The sequence below is a fragment of the Berghia stephanieae genome, chromosome 11, assembly GCF_034508935.2.
Source record: "Berghia stephanieae isolate SIO BIC M18660-M18661 chromosome 11, UCSD_Bste_1.3, whole genome shotgun sequence".
Lineage (NCBI taxonomy): Eukaryota > Metazoa > Mollusca > Gastropoda > Nudibranchia > Aeolidiidae > Berghia > Berghia stephanieae.
Genome location: NC_088370.1, coordinates 13,320,948 through 13,337,198, shown reverse-complemented (window position 1 = coordinate 13,337,198; position 16,251 = coordinate 13,320,948). Strand labels below are relative to the sequence as shown.

The 16,251-nt window shown below is 33.3% G+C and overlaps 1 protein-coding gene across 1 annotated transcript in view; it reads right to left on the bottom strand.

The window, feature by feature from the left end:
- Window positions 1-8,177, bottom strand: part of LOC144957026 (ubiquinol-cytochrome-c reductase complex assembly factor 1-like) — a 38,236-nt gene extending 30,059 nt beyond the window's left edge. Inside the window, exon 1 of the mRNA XM_078887956.1 lies at window positions 8,029-8,177. Within this exon, the coding sequence (XP_078744082.1) occupies window positions 8,029-8,061 (33 nt within the window). The 5' untranslated portion in view covers window positions 8,062-8,177. The remainder of the gene's footprint in view (window positions 1-8,028) is intronic.
- Window positions 8,178-16,251: the final 8,074 nt, after the last annotated feature.

Here is a 16,251-nt window from a genome sequence, read left to right as displayed (position 1 = left end):
GTAGTATGAAGTAGTTTTGTAGTTAGTAGTATAAAGATGTGTAAAGTAATAGTAGTATAGTAGTAGTAGTAGTAGTAGTAAGTATAGTAGTAGTATAGAGTAGTAAAGTAGTAGTGTTGTGAGTAAAGTAATAAGTAAATAAAGTAGTTGGTAGTTAGTAGTATAAGTAGTGTAGTTAAGTTTAGTAGTAGTAGTGTAGTAGTAGTAGTATGGTAAGTTGTGTAGTAGTAGTAGTGTAGTAGAGTTAGAGTAGTATAGTGTAGTAGTTGTAGTAAAATGATAGTAAGTAGTAATAGTAGTAAGTTAATAGTGTAGAGCGAGTAGTAGTGTAGTATAGTTAGTAGTAAGTAGTAAGTAGAAGAAGTAGTAGTAGTAGTAGTAGTAGTATATAAGTTGTAATTAGTATAGTAGTAAGGAGTAGTAGTAGTTTAGTAGTAGTGTAGTATAGTAGTAGTTAGTAGTAGTAGTGTGTAGTAGGTTAGTAGAGTAGTATGTATAGTTAGTAGTAGTAGTAGTAGTAGTAGTAGTATAGTATAGTAGTAAGTAGTAAGTAGTAGTAGTAAAGTAGAGTAGTAGTAGTAGTAAATAAGTATAGTAGTAGTAGTAAAAGTAGTAGTAGTAGTAGTAGTAAAGTATAGTAGTATTAGTAGTAGTAGTAGTAGTAGTAGTAGTAGTAGATAGTAGTAGTATAGTAGTAGTAGTAGTATAGTAGTAGTAGTAGTAAAAGTAGTAGTGTAAAGTAGTAGTAGTAGTAGTAGTAGTAGTAGTAGTAGTATAGTAGTATAGTAGTATATATAGTAGTAGAGTATAGTAGTAGTAGTAGTATATAGTAGATATAGTTAGTAGTAGTAGTAGTAAAAGTAGTAGTATAGTAGTATAGTAAAAGTAGTAGTAAGTAGTAATAAAAGTAGTAGTAGTAGTAGTAGTAGTATAGTAGTAGTATAGTAGTAGTATAGTAGTTAGTAGTATGTATATAAATAGTAGTAGTGTAGTAAAGTTAGTATAGTAGTAGAGTATAGTAGTAGTAGTAGTATAGTAGTAGTATAGTAGTAGTAGTAGTAGTATAGTAGTAGTAGTAGTAGTAGTAAAGTATAGTAGTAGGTAGTAGTAAAGTAGTAGTAGTTAGTAGTAGAGTTAGTAGTATAGTAGTGTAGAGAGTAGTGTAGTAGTAGTAGTATATAGTGAGTAGTAGTATAGTAGTAAAAGTAGTAGTAGTAGTAGTAGTAAAGTAGTAGTATAGTAGTAGTAGTAGTAGTAGTAGTAGTAGTAGTATAGAGTAGTAGTAGTAGTAGTATATAGTAGTAGTAGTAGTAGTAGTAGATATAGTAGTAGTAGTAGTAGTAGTAGTAGTAAGTTAGTAGTAGTAGTAGTAGTAGTAGTAGTAGTAGTAGTAAGTAGTTAAGTAGTAGTAGTAGTAGTAGTAAAAGTAGTAGTAGTAGTAGTAGTAAAGTAGTAGTAGTAGTAGTAGTAATAGTAAGTAGATAGTAGTAGTAATAGTAGAGTAGTATAGTATATAGTAGTAGTAGTAGTAGTAAAGTAATAGTAGTAGTAGTAGTAGTAGTAGTAGTATTAGTATAGTAGTAGTAGTAGCGTAGTAGTAGTAGTAGAAAGTAGTAGTAGTAGTAGTAGTAGTAGGTAGTAGTAGTATAGTAGTAGTATAGTAGTAGTAGTAAGAGAGAGTAGTAGTAGTAGTAGTAAGAAGTAGAGTAGTAGTAGTATAATAGTAAGTAGTAGTAGTAGTATATAAAAGTAGTAGTAGTTAGTAGTAAAGTAGTAGTAGTAGTAGTAGTATATAGTAGTATTAGTATAGTAGTAGTAGTAGTATAGTATATAGTAGTAGTAGTAGTAGTAGTATAGTATAGTAAGTAGTAAAATAGTATTAGTAGTAGTAGTAGTAGGTAGTAGTAGTAGTAGTAGTAGTAGTAGTGTAGTAGTAGATTAGTAGTAGTAGTAGTAAAAGTAGTAGTAGTAGTAGTAGTAATATGTATAGAGTAGTAGTAGTAGTAGTAGTAGTATAGTAGTAGTAGTAGAAGTATAGTATAGTAGTAGTATATAGTAGTATAGTATAGTAGTAGTTAGTATAGTAGTAGTAGTTAGTAGTAGTAGTAGTAGTAGTAGTATAGTAGTAGTAAAGTAAGTAGTAGTATAGTAGTAGTAGTAGTAGTAGTTAGTAGTAGTAGTAGTAGTAGTAGTAGTAGTAAGAGAGTAGTATAGTAGTAAAGAGTAGTAGTAGTATAGTATAGTTAGTATAGTAGTAGTAGTAGTTAGTAGTAGTAGTAGTATTAGTAGTAGTAGTATAGTTAGTAGTAAAAGTAGTATAGTAGTAGTAGTATATATAGTAGTAGCTAGTAGTAGTAGTAGTAAAGTAGTAGTAGTAGTAGTAGTAAAAGTGAGTAGTAGTATGTAGTAGTAGTAGTAGTAGTAGTAGTAGAAGTATAGTAGTAGTAGTAGGAGTAGTAGTAAAGAGAGTAGTAGTAGTAGTAGTAGTAGTAGTAGTAGTAGTAGTAGCAGCAGCAGCAGCAGCAGCAGCAGCAGCAGCAGCCAGCAGGAGTAGTAGTAGTAAGTAGTAGTAGTAGTAGTAGTAGTAGTAGTAGTAGTAGTAGTAGTAGCAGTAGTAGTAGTAGTAGTAGTACTAGTAGTAGTAGTAGTAGTAGTAGTAGTAGTAGTAGTAGTAGTAGTAGTAGTAGTAGTAGTAGTAGTAGTAGTAGTAGTAGTAGTAGTAGTAGTAGTAGTAGTAGTAGTAGTAGTAGCCTATCGCTACACCTCCACATTCATTTCGTCAAACCAGCTTCGAAAGTCTTCCTCCGCCCTAAGGACGGTTTCACAGTCACCTTCAAGTTTAGTTACTGGACAGTGGAGGACGATGTGGTCACTTCAATGACAAGTAGTTAACAAACTGACTTTCTCACCAGGAGTTAATACACAGTGATCCAAAGGCAAAAACAATTATATTTATATTAGACCAGTAAAACGGCTTGTTTTCAATAATTTCATCGATTTAGATTTGCAACCAAGACCAAGAAACAGCTGTGCAGTCCTTTTTGAAATTGTGGACACATGCGCGGGGGGGAGTTGCTTGTGTTTTTGTCTCTTTACCAAGTTCATCATTATTCGAATTTTTACAACAAATTCGTGCCTAATTCATGTTTTGGTTCATTGGAATTCGTCATTGAAACGTTCAGATCGAAGAAATTTGACCTGACTTGGATGCTGGTGTGAACAATTTAAGAATAATTTAAGACTTTCTTTGTCGACTTGGCAGGAACTGTGGTAGCCATTTTGTTTCCAAATAGTTACGGTAAACAAAAAGTGACCTCATAGGAATTCCTGGAAGTGTGGTAGCTTAACATCAAAAGGATCGAGGCCCAACAAGAGGAGAGGCTGTAGAAGGTAGATTGAAAGAGAATCCTACTGATTGTTACGACAAAAGGTGAGAGAGGAGTGAGAAAGAGGGAAAGGAAGAGACAACAGGGAGAAAGAGAGCGAAAGTTGAGTGATAAAAAAAGATAAGGATAAGGATAGCCGACTAATCTGTAACTTGTAACGCAGGACTTTAACTGTAACTGTTACATTACTAGCCATCAAGCAATATGAGTTCAGATAGAAGCAGCAAAACGTCCACGAGACAATCTAGAAAGGATTCGAGGAAAGAGGACACAAATTGTGGAAAGTGTGACAGAGATGTTGGGAAGAATGATCATGCATTAAAATGTGACATGTGTGAGCTGTGGCACCACACTTCTTGTGAAGGAGTTAGTGACTCACTATACAAAGCAATACAGGATGCAGAAGCCGACAAAACACAGGGCCTACACTGGTACTGCAAGAAATGTAATAGGTTTGCCAGTGGATTTATGTCAGGGCTACAGCGCCTATCGGCCAGACAAGACGCCCTAGAAGAAAATTTTGGCGCACTCGAAGCACGAGTTTCAGAGAAACTTAAGGAGGTGGATGAATCAAACGAAGACCTAGGTAAGAAGGTGCAATCCTTGGAGGAGAGAGTAGTCAAACATCCTTCTGAATATGTAGAGCTAACAGTCAAAGAGGTGCAGGATAGGCAAGAAAGAAGGCTAAACATTATTTTCTACAATTTGGCCGAAAGCTCTGCCGAGGACCCAAAACAGGTGAAAAGCGATGACCTCAGGACAGTGAGTGATATACGGGACCAAGAGGGCATTAAAGTTCCCTTTACCAATCCCACTCGCCTAGGAAAGAAGGAATCGACATCGGCAAGACCCCTCAGGATACAAACAACAAGTGAAGAAGATGCCACTAGAATCATAAGGATCGGGAGGAAACTCAGGGAGATTGAAACTCTCAATACAATCTATGTAAACAAGGACAGGACCCCTTTAGAACGAGAGGAATGGAAGAAACTACTAGTAGAGCGGAAAGAGAAAAACCAAGAATCAAGAGCAGAAGGCAAAGAGGAAAACTGGGTCATCCGCAACAACAGAGTTGTCCAAGGGAAGCCTCAGGATCATCTCTAGCTCAGAAACCACTGGAGAACAGACAAATTGTACATAAACCTAATTTAAATTGTTATTCACCTGTAAATATTGTTAGAATTAACCAAAGTTTTGTTCGAGGTGGGTTAAGGATTTTATTAACTAATGTAGACGTAATAACCACAAAGATGCCCGATTTGCTGCAGCTATTGAAGATCATGAACCTGACATTGTTGCCTTGACAGAAGTAAAACCGAAGTACAGTAAAACCACCCTCACAGAGGCAGAGATATGTATTGAGGGTTATCACACCCCAATTCATAATTTAGAAATGGATGGGAGAGGAATCTGTATATATTTTTCCACTAAACTTAGCGTGGCGGAATTCAAATGTACAAGTACACAATACTTTTCTGAATGTGTTTGGGCTAACGTTTCTCTTGGAAACAATCATAAACTTCTGTTTGGATGCATATATCGTAGTCCGTCAAGCACCTATGAAAATAATAGAAACCTGGAAAATATGTTACGTGCCATAGTAGATATGATCCCAGAGCGCCTAGTAATTGTTGGGGACTTTAATTATCCCCATATAAACTGGGAGGAATGTGCAGCTACAGTTGAAGGTTCAGACAGTGATTTATTTACAGAATGCCTCATGGACTGTTTCTTAACACAACATATCGAAAGACCAACACGATATAGGGGGGACCAACAACCATCAGTACTAGATTTAGTGTTAACATCCGAGGAGAATGTTGTGAATAACACCCAGTATCTGGCCCCAGTGGGCAGCAGTGATCATTGTACCATCATATTCGATTATACATGTCAAACACAGGCAATTGAAAGTAAAACCGTGAAGTACAAATATGACAAAGGGGACTACAGAGGAATGAGACAATATCTTGGTGGCATAGACTGGGCCCATACACTTAATGAATGCAGTGAGCAAGAGGATTGGGACACTTTCCAGAATATATTAGAATCCGCAATGAAGCAATACATACCTGTGCACAAGGCTAACGACACTAAAAGAAAGAGAAAAAGAAATCTATATATGAACAAAGAAGGGTTTAGACTTATCAAGACTAAAGACAGATCATGGCAAAGATACCTTAGACCAGAAATAGCCTTGATTACAGGTTGTATTGTGACGCCAGAAATACATTGAGAAGTTACACAAGGAAGCTTAAGAGCGATTTTGAGGAGAGTATTTCAAATGAGATCCAAGAAAACCCAAAAGCCTTTTGGAAATACACCCAATCGAGAACAACAATAAGAAGCGGGGTAGGTGATCTGCGGGACAGTAATGGAGACCTGCAAAACGAGGACATTATAAAAGCAGAAATAATGAACAAATTCTTCTGTGGTGTATTTACACATGAGGACACTAACCATGTGCCAGCATTGGAGACAAGACATTACAGCGAGGCACTTGTCAGTATAGTTATAAAGAAAGAAGACATACTGAAAAATATTATGAAGCTTAACCCAGGCAAATCAGCAGGACCTGATGGACTCCACCCTCGAGTGCTAAGGGAAATTGCGAATGAAATTGCCACACCGCTTCAAATCATATTCACAACGTCGTTACACAACGGGAACTTGCCACAACAATGGAAACTTGGACAGGTTACTCCAATATTTAAAAAGGTGATAGAAACACTCCTGGCAATTATCGACCTGTGAGTCTGACAGCAGTTCCGTGCAAAGTGATGGAGGCAATAATTAAGGAACATGTGATGGAGCATATGGTCACTAACAATCTGTTCTGTGATGAGCAACATGGCTTCGTGCCTCGGAGATCATGCATCACACAACTAATTACCTGCATTGATGAATGGACAGACGCCTTGGATAGGGGAGAACCGATGGATGCGGTATACCTCGACTTTAAAAAGGCATTTGACACTGTACCCATGAAAGGCTCATTCAAAAACTACATAGCTATGGCATCAGAGGAAAGATAAACGAATGGATATCTAACTTCCTGCACGACAGAAAACAGAGAGTCTCACTGAACGGGCACACATCACAGTGGTCGGATGTCACCAGCGGCATTCCACAGGGGAGTGTTCTGGGTCCAGTATTATTCGTGGTATTCATCAATGATCTACCTGATGTTGTAAATAACGTGATCAGAATATTTGCTGACAATACAAAGTTGTTTGGACCCGTAAGAACAGAAAGTGACCGACATACTATACAAGATGATATCGACAAATTATCAGACTGGTCAGACAAGTGGCTGTTAAAGTTTAATGCAAGCAAATGCAGCGTAATGCATCTTGGTTACAAAAATCCAAAGCACACATACAGAATGAGAGACGATAACGGAGTGTACCAGCAGCTAGGGGAAACAGAAGTAGAAAAGGATTTAGGAGTGCATGTAGACAACAGACTATCCTTCCACCATCATGTCAACTGTGCAATAAATAGAGCAAACAGAACTCTCGGAATTATTAAAAGGACATTCACCAGCAGAAATAATGATATTATTAGGCGGCTCTACACTGCTCTGGTACGACCATCACTTGAATATGGTAATGCACCGAGGATATCACAGCATGTCGGTGACATGGATAAAATTGAAAGGGTACAAAGGAGAGCAACGAAGCTTTGTTCAGATTTGAAGCATCTACCATATGAAGATAGACTGAGGCATCTCAAACTACCATCATTGTACTACAGAAGACAAAGAGGAGACATGATACAAGTATATAAGATAATAAACGAGAAAGATAGAGTAGATAGAGAGCAAATACTACCAGAGAGCACATTTAATAGAACGAGAGGACATAGCGACAAATTAAAAAAAAGACAGGCCAGATTAAATGTAAGAAAATGCTCCTTTGGACTCAGAGTGACAGATAACTGGAACAGCCTTCCAGAAGATGTAATTAAAGCGAGGACAGTGAATGAGTTCAAAGACAAGTTAGACAAACACTGGCATTACAAGCGTTACCAGCTCCGCCCCAACCATGCAGGTGCGCGTAGATATATCAGAGATAGTGCAGAACGGGTATTACAGGCATAGCCTTCAACCCGAAGAAGAGGTATCAAGGTATCAAGGTATCGAAAGTTTTGCTGTAGCTGTAGGGTGGGGGGGGGGGGGGGGGGTGAGAACAGTGCAGACAGAGGGCAAAGGGTGGAACTGATATAGAAGTAGAAGAAGAGTTCAGAAGAAATTCTGTTTTGCCCATACTGACTCAGCTCATCCCCCTACTTCGGTCTGTAGGGTAGATGGATTGTGTACCTGTCTAATGCTATCACTATCGTAATTTATTTTAAAATTTTGTTTGTCTTGATTTCATTTGCACATCGTGCGCTATCACTATCGCAATTTATTTTAAAATTTTGTTTGTCTTGATTTCATTTGCACATCGTGTTATGTTGTTAGAAAAGCTTTTACTTTAGATCACAGTTACTTTGATGACATTGTTATATCTAGATACTCAATTTACACCGCAGAGTGCAACCTATCTATCAAGAATTTATTATTTCGACTCATCAAGTCAAGTGTTTTCTAGCCGGTTCAGTTTCATCATAAATTTAAAATAAGACTAGTGAAATATACCTTTATTGTCCTTGGTCGAATTATACGGAACATGGCTGCGCCTTACTGAACTTATATAAACAGATTTGACTTTGTTAGCAACTGTGTGATATTCACACTTTCACTTTCACTTTCACTAGCAGACCACGAAGAGGACACAAAATTAAGGAGCTGTGTATTCAGTCCACCGGAAATAAAAATATGAAACTGTGTTTTCAGTCCACCCGTGGAATGGATACGCCGTTGTGTTTTCAGTCCACCGGAAGAGATTATACGGGCAAAACTGTTTGACCGAGCGCGAGAATGCGAGATGACCGGCTGTTTTAGCACAGCGTAACTGTAACCGGAGTGGGGTGAGTTAGAGGTTCGAACTCATTTCTAGACATAATATGTTCTTTCTTTTTGGTACTACCTTGGCAAAAATTTATTAATTTTAAACTTTAACACGTTGACACCATTCCTGGTGACCTGAGAAGTTTGATCGACTTTTTACATTTTTTATTTATTTACTTTTACTCACTTTTAAGATTATTATTTTAATTTAGAACACAGTGAGACGTCAAAATTTATTGCCTTGTGCATTCCTTGTACGAAACATTACGAGTCCGGAGAAAAAGAAACATAAACTAACAAACAAAACAAAAACCAACAAAGCAAAAAAGAAAGAAATAAGAACTTTATAGTTACAGTTATATGATCTTGAATATGTTTAAGGGAGCGTGAGAGAGAGAGAGAGAGAGAGAGAGAGAGAGAGAGAGAGAGAGAGAGAGAGAAAGAGAGAGAGAAAGAGGTTAAGGACTGCTTTGTAGCTACTTGTATTCATACAATTTTTATTCTTTTGGATCCTATCCTTATTTATAAGGCTTGGGACACTTTCAGTGTAGGCAATATCGGCGTGAACCGCAAGGAAGATGACTCTACATTCTTTTAGGGACTCTATTGTTTTTAAAGGTTTGATGGCGCTTATAAAACATTGAGGTCATTTTAGGGCTAGTAGAAAGGAAGAAATGGGTTACCAGTCTAGTTTTACAATACATAATAGACAATGAACAATAGACTATCCCTACAAGACAAAGGATAAGGAATGATTTTGAAAGAAAAGGATGTTGGAAGAAGACAAAGTCAAGACTGCCCGGGACGGGGGGGGGAGGGAGGCCTGAGGCCTTGAGGCACAGCCGTGCCCGAAGCCTGTAATCGATGTGAAGAATGACCAAATAGAACCTTACTTGAACAAACAATACTAAAGCTCTGATCTCCTTGCAAAACTCTACGGTTTTGATAATCACAAAAATTCTAACGGACTAGGAAAAATTAAAAATAGATATAAATGTTAAGGAAAATGACTCTACATTCCTTTAAGGACTCGATTGTTTTTAAAGGTTTAATGCCGCTTATAAAAAAATTGAGGTCATTTTAGGGCTAGTAGACAGGAAGAAATGGGATACTAGTAAACAATCTCTACATTTAAAAGACACCATAGACAATATAATAATATTTTATTGCATCCCAAAAAGGATTTTTTTTTGGTACAGACGTGTTATAATTTACACAATAAGACAAAAAGATAATGGAAATATGATATATATATATATATTTGTTTAAAGGACCAATTATCGTCTAAACTTGTTACCTTAATCGATCATGACGACACTGATATTGGTCCTTTTTAAATATTATTTATTTCCGGTGGACTGAAAACACAGTTCCTAATAATATATATAATTGCCAGATAATTTATACACTAAATATAGCCAAAATTTAGATAATAAATTGAATGAATAAATCAGTTTGATAAAATGAAGTAAATATATAAAATAGAGAGAAAAATTAAATTAATAAATTTATAGATGCACGCTTCAGTTATTTTGCAATTTGGTAAATGGACAAAATGATTCGATTCATAACAAAAAATTAGAAACATGAATTTAAATGAATCAAAATAATCAATTAAATAAAATAAATAAATGAATAATATATATTACATGATACTGATTGATGAATAATTGAATTTACAAGCTGGAAAATAAATGAAATTATTAGATGTATAACCAAAAAATAGATAAATCAATCAATCAATTAGTAATATAGCAATAATAATAGTACTACTACTACTACTACTACTACTACTACTACTACTACTACTACTACTACTACTACTACTACTACTACTAATAATAATAATAATAAAATAATAATAATAATAATAATAATATATTATTATTATTATTATTATTATTATTATTATTATTATTATTATTATTATATCATTATTATTATTATTATTACTAGTAAAAAGCCCGCAATTTCGAGGTGAAAGAACTATTTTCATTCGATATTGTACCCACCATCATTTAATGAGGACAGATTGGTAATCAACGTTGTCTTTGTAACTTGGTACATCCTTTGTTGATTTTTCTGTGTGGCCCAACATGAAGTGTAAGCCACTATAGCCTCTGACCAGTGACACCGCAACATACAGTTGTCCGTGTGTGAAAACAGGTTGTGGTAAGAAAGTCAACTGCGAAAATAAATCTGAAGTAGCAGACGTGAGCAGAGCTGAAAGACGATCCTGGGATCGAGAACTTACCTTACAGTTTTACAGTACTCTGGTGATCATGTTTGGTGGCGTTTTTATGCACATCCACTGGATGTGTGCAAAAATGCACCGTTTTTATGCGCCTCCGTTGGCGGTGCTGGTTGATTAATGAAAATGTTGTGGCTTGAAGCTCGAAGGAAAAAATAACGATAAGTGTTAAATTGTTAGCCTCAATTTAATAGACGAAGACATACTGTGGACGTTTCTGATTTCCCCTTTATCAACAAAAAAAAACGACAAATAAGACACTAAGAACGAATGAGAGATGTGTAGTGTGAATCGCGTAGATAAGGTAAATAGACATAAACAATGATGGAACAGGAAGTTTTTGAAAAATAACAACAACAACAAAGAAGAAGAAGAAGAAGAAGAAGAAGAAGAAGAAGAAGAAGAAGAAGAAGAAGAAGAAGAAGAAGAAGAAGAAGAAGAAGAAGAAGAAGAAGAAGAAGAAGAAGAAGAAGAAGAAGAAGAAGAAGAAGAAGAAGAAGAAGAAGAAGAAGAAGAAGAAGAAGAAGAAGAAGAAGAAGAGAAGAAGAAGAAGAAGAAGAAGAAGAAGAAGAAGAAGAAGAAGAAGAAGAAGAGAAGAAGAAGAAGAAGAGAAGAAGAAGAAGAAGAAGAAGAAGAAGAAGAAGAAGAAGAAGAAAGAAGAAGAAGAAGAAGAAGAAGAAGAAGAAGAAGAAGAAGAAGAAGAAGAAGAAGAAGAAGAAGAAGAAGAAGAAGAAGAAGAAGAAGAAGAAGAAGAAGAAGAAGAAGAAGAAGAAGAAGAAGAAGAAAAACCCAATAAAATGTCAAAGACGCGCTAAACGAATACACTGATGATAATGATAAAACATTATAAAATGATAACAATAGACGTTTACATATAAAGGCACGTCGATAACACATTTAATGGTACCGATGTTGTTGTTTTTTTTAAAGTATAATAAAAATAAATAATAGTAATAATAATAATCATAATAATAATAATCGATTAATTTAAGGTTTAAAATAGATGTCCAGTAACTATAACAACAAAAATGATGTCTTTCTTAATAAGTAAACTTTTTATTAAAATGTCCACAATGGGATTGAACCCAGAGTTAGTCCGACAGCTTATCCACTGCGCTACGGAGCCAGCTGACTGCTCATAACTTTTAATAAGGTCTTTCCAAAACCTTATTTTACCCTCAATGCAACTTCTATTTTCTGGTTTTAAATTTCGATTTTTTAGAATATTATTATTATTTATTAATTTATTACCAAAGAAGTTAAACCTGAGTATTATCCACCCGAAACATCACAGTGAAAGCATCAAATGGGCAATAATAATACTTGATGTCATAAATAGATGAAAAATATTGAAAACTTAGTGTAGATCTGAAATCCGTAAAGTAATTAAGTGAATACATTATTTCGAATGCAACTATTTGCGTAAAAACGCCAAACTGACAACTTTTTACAGTGTCGAAATTGATTGTTTTTGAGAATGTTAGTGTCGTCGGTACATATTTTATGATATCTGTTTGACTCAACGACCTTTCAAACTGACTTTGAATTATAAAAGGAAATCACAGATGACTTCCTGCTGCTGTCACTAATGATTTATCCTTATACCGACCTCCCTTATTTATTTGTTATTATTATTTTTTTTTGGTATTTATTTTCAATTCCATTGTATTTATTTTCCAACAACAGTCTACACGATTTTATATTTCACTTTTTAAACTGCATTACGCAGTTCCTCCCCGCCTCCCCTCTTTTCACTTAAAATTAATTGCGCACCTTTTAGAAATATCGTGCATTCTATTTTAATTCGTACTTCTTACAAATCTTTTGTTTATTCATAATAACTACGCCACTACCACATTATCTAATTCATCTGCGGTGTTTCTTTCATCCTGTTTTGTTGATAAAGGGGAAACCCGAAAGATTCATTTGATCTGTTTTTGTAATTAAATTGAAGCTTACATTCAATTTCACATTATTATTTATTTCGTCGAGCTTTGAGCAGCAACATTTACAGTGAATATATTATTTCAAATGCAACGATTTGCGTAAAAACGCCAAACTGACAACTTTTTACATTGTCGAAATTGGTTGATTTTGAGCAGTGGCGGTTCTAGCCTATTTACAGTGGTGGGGCAAAGATGATTAGGTCATATATATATATATATATATATATATATATATATATATATATATTATATATATATATATATATATATATATATATATATATATATATATTTTTTTTTTTATTTTTTTTTTTTTAATTTATTTTTTATTTTTTTTTTTAAGTTATTTATTTTTTTAATTATTTTTCTTTTAATTATTATTTTTTTTCACCTTTAAAAAATAATATTTCAACCACAAATAATCACATTCATAATGAAATGACAATACCAGTAGATTTTAATTATTCCAAACGTAATCAAAAATGAATCACGAAAGAGAATACAACTAAAAAATAAAGCGACGAGACATAATACGACAACACCTTGACAATACAATTCCATTTCGTTCACTCGAAAAATTAAAGATTTGCTTTAATCCCTCAACGGCGAGATTAATATTTCTGTTACATTACTGGTTTTCAGTAGTATGTGGTAACCTTAAAGTTTTAATCGAGAAGCAACAACAACGATATGACTCGAGTTTCATTCAGAGCTCAAATTGCATTTCACTGCTGTCTTGATGATTAAATGATGGTGCCGGTGGTGGTAGTGGTTGGAATAGTGGTAGCGGTGGTGGTGGTGGTGGAGGAGGATGTAATTATGGTAGTGGTTTTGGTGGTGCTGTTGGTTAGAATGATATTTGTGGAGACGATGACGGAAATTTTATGATGATGTTGATATTGTTTTTATTGCTATTGTAGTACTTGTTGTTAATATTGTTGTTGTTGTTAATGATGAAGATGATGATGATGATGATGATGATGATGATGATGATGATGATGATAATGATGATGATAATGATGATTATGATGACAACGACGATGTCGTCGACAATGATGGTTACCATACGATATTACAATATTACAAAGTTTATTCGATCTTAGGCTTTCGACAATAAATCATACAATTTGATGACCACATACATGAAAGTGGAAAAAAATGGTAAATGGAACCAAACAATAAACTGATACCATTAATAACCACAAAAAATACGACAATAGTAATACCACCAATACGTACAATAATAATAATAATAATAATATATAATAATAATAATAATAATAATAATAAATAATAATAAATAATAATAATAATAATAATAATATAATAATAATAATAACAATAATAATAATGATGATGATAATAATAATAATAATAATAATAATAATAATAATAATAATAATAATAATAATAATAATAATAATAATAATAATAATAATAATAATAATAATAATAATAATAATAATAATAATAATGATGATGTAATAATAATAATAACAATAATAATATTACCATCATCATTACTACCACCACCATCATTACTACTACCACCACCGCTACCACTATCACTACCACCATCACCATCATTATTACGTTTCCAATCATTTTTTCTCGTTTCTAAAAATTTGATATCTATCAAAACAGACGAAATTCCGGTTATTTTTTTAAAGGGTAGTTAAAATATCTACGATTTTATTAGCCCTGAAAACTACGATTTTTATTTTCCTATTTCAAGTAGGCAGCTCTGCTATGACAAGTACTCGTATCAGTATCAGTTCCATAGTCAAAAGAAGACCAACAAAAACACAGTTTATTTAATCTTAGGCTTTCGCCAATACTTCATACAATACAATTAAGACAAAATAATGTTACCAATTTCTCCTCATGCATTCGTTAGACTATAACAATAACGACCGTGTTATCTTTCTTCCCGCCTCTTCATCGCGAACTATCTTATGTATGTATTAGCTTCAGGACGGGCAAGTACTGAATCTACCCACCCTTCCGTATTTCCTCTATAACTTAGACTTCAACTCTCTCCTTTCTCAGAAGAGTATTTCTCGTATACTAATTCAATTGTTGAGAAAACCAAAATGGTGGTTGTATTTTATATATTTATTTAGTCGTGACTTTTGAATAAAAGTGTTTTGTTTTATTAGACGGAATACAATATAAAATTACATTGTTTTGCAAAATTATTTTGTCTGGCAATAAAAATACAGCGGTAATTACTTTAAGAATTAAAAAAAAAGAACTAACAAATTAATTTGTTAAAAAAAAAACAAAACAAAAAAAAACCCAAAACAACAACAAAAAACAAATAAGAAAACGATTTAAATAAATGGGTTTTGAGAAGCACTAAAGAAAACGAGAAAAAAAGAAAGTTTAAATAAATAAACAAATATATAAAAACAACACAAAATTAATACTAAATTGATATAAAATTAGTAAATTAATAAATTTAATGCAATACAGGAACATTCCCAAAGTCATTACATCAATGGTACCAGCACAAGTAAGGCAATAAATAAGAAAAAGTTCGTTTGCCAAAATCTCTATTTAGTTTTCACTGGTTAATAAGGTGGGCTCATTTGAATTAGCCCGACCTAGTACTAGAGAGGCCAGACAGCAAAAATCGGAGTTAGTTCACCGTCAGGCGACGTAACGATGAGATGACGATGTGGGCGGAGTGGGGGGGGGGTGATAAAAAAGAACAGGAGCGTATCCTGGTTTATGCATTACGGGATGCATGGTGATTCGCAATCTATTAAAAATACACACAAATTGATTTCAGTACGAAGTATAAAGTTTAAGTAGTAACTTTTGAAATTATCTAATTTAAATTTGATTATTTCAGACCTGGTAATACAGCATATAACTTGAAAAAACAGGCTGGTATTTGCCCACCCTGCCCATTATTACCAGCCGTCCCTGATTTTGAGAGTGTTAGTGTCGTCGGTACGTATTTTATGATATCTGTTTGACTCAATGAACTTTCAAACTGACTTTAAATTATAAATGGAAATCAAGTTATCTGTTTATCTATCAGTAAAAGATACATTTCTAATTTTCAAACCTTTCAGTAGAGTTGTGCGCCGTATAATTTTTTTTATTGACTCAAATAAGCACAATGTTCTCCACAAAGCTATATTTTTTAAAGAAAGTATTATAATAATAATAATAATAATAATAATAATAATAATAATAATAATAATAATAATAATAATAATAATAATAATAATAATAATAATAACAAAATAATAATAATAATAATAATAATAATAATAATAATAATAATAATAATAATAATAATAATAATAATAATAATAATGATAACAATAATAATGATATAATAATAATAATAATAATAATAATAATAATAATAATAATAATAATAATAATAATAATAATAATAATAATAATAATAATAATAATAATAATAATAATAATAATAATAATAACGACAATATTAACAATAATAATATCAATAATAATATCATTAACAATAACGTTGACACTGACGATGATGATGATGATGATGATGATGATGATGATGATGATGATGATGATGATGATGATGATGATGATGATGATGATGATGACGACGACGATGATGATGATGATTTTTATTATAATTGTATATTTTAAAATATTGGCGGAGGCTTTTTGATATCTTGAACTTGGACTCGTCTCACACACCAAATGATTTTACAG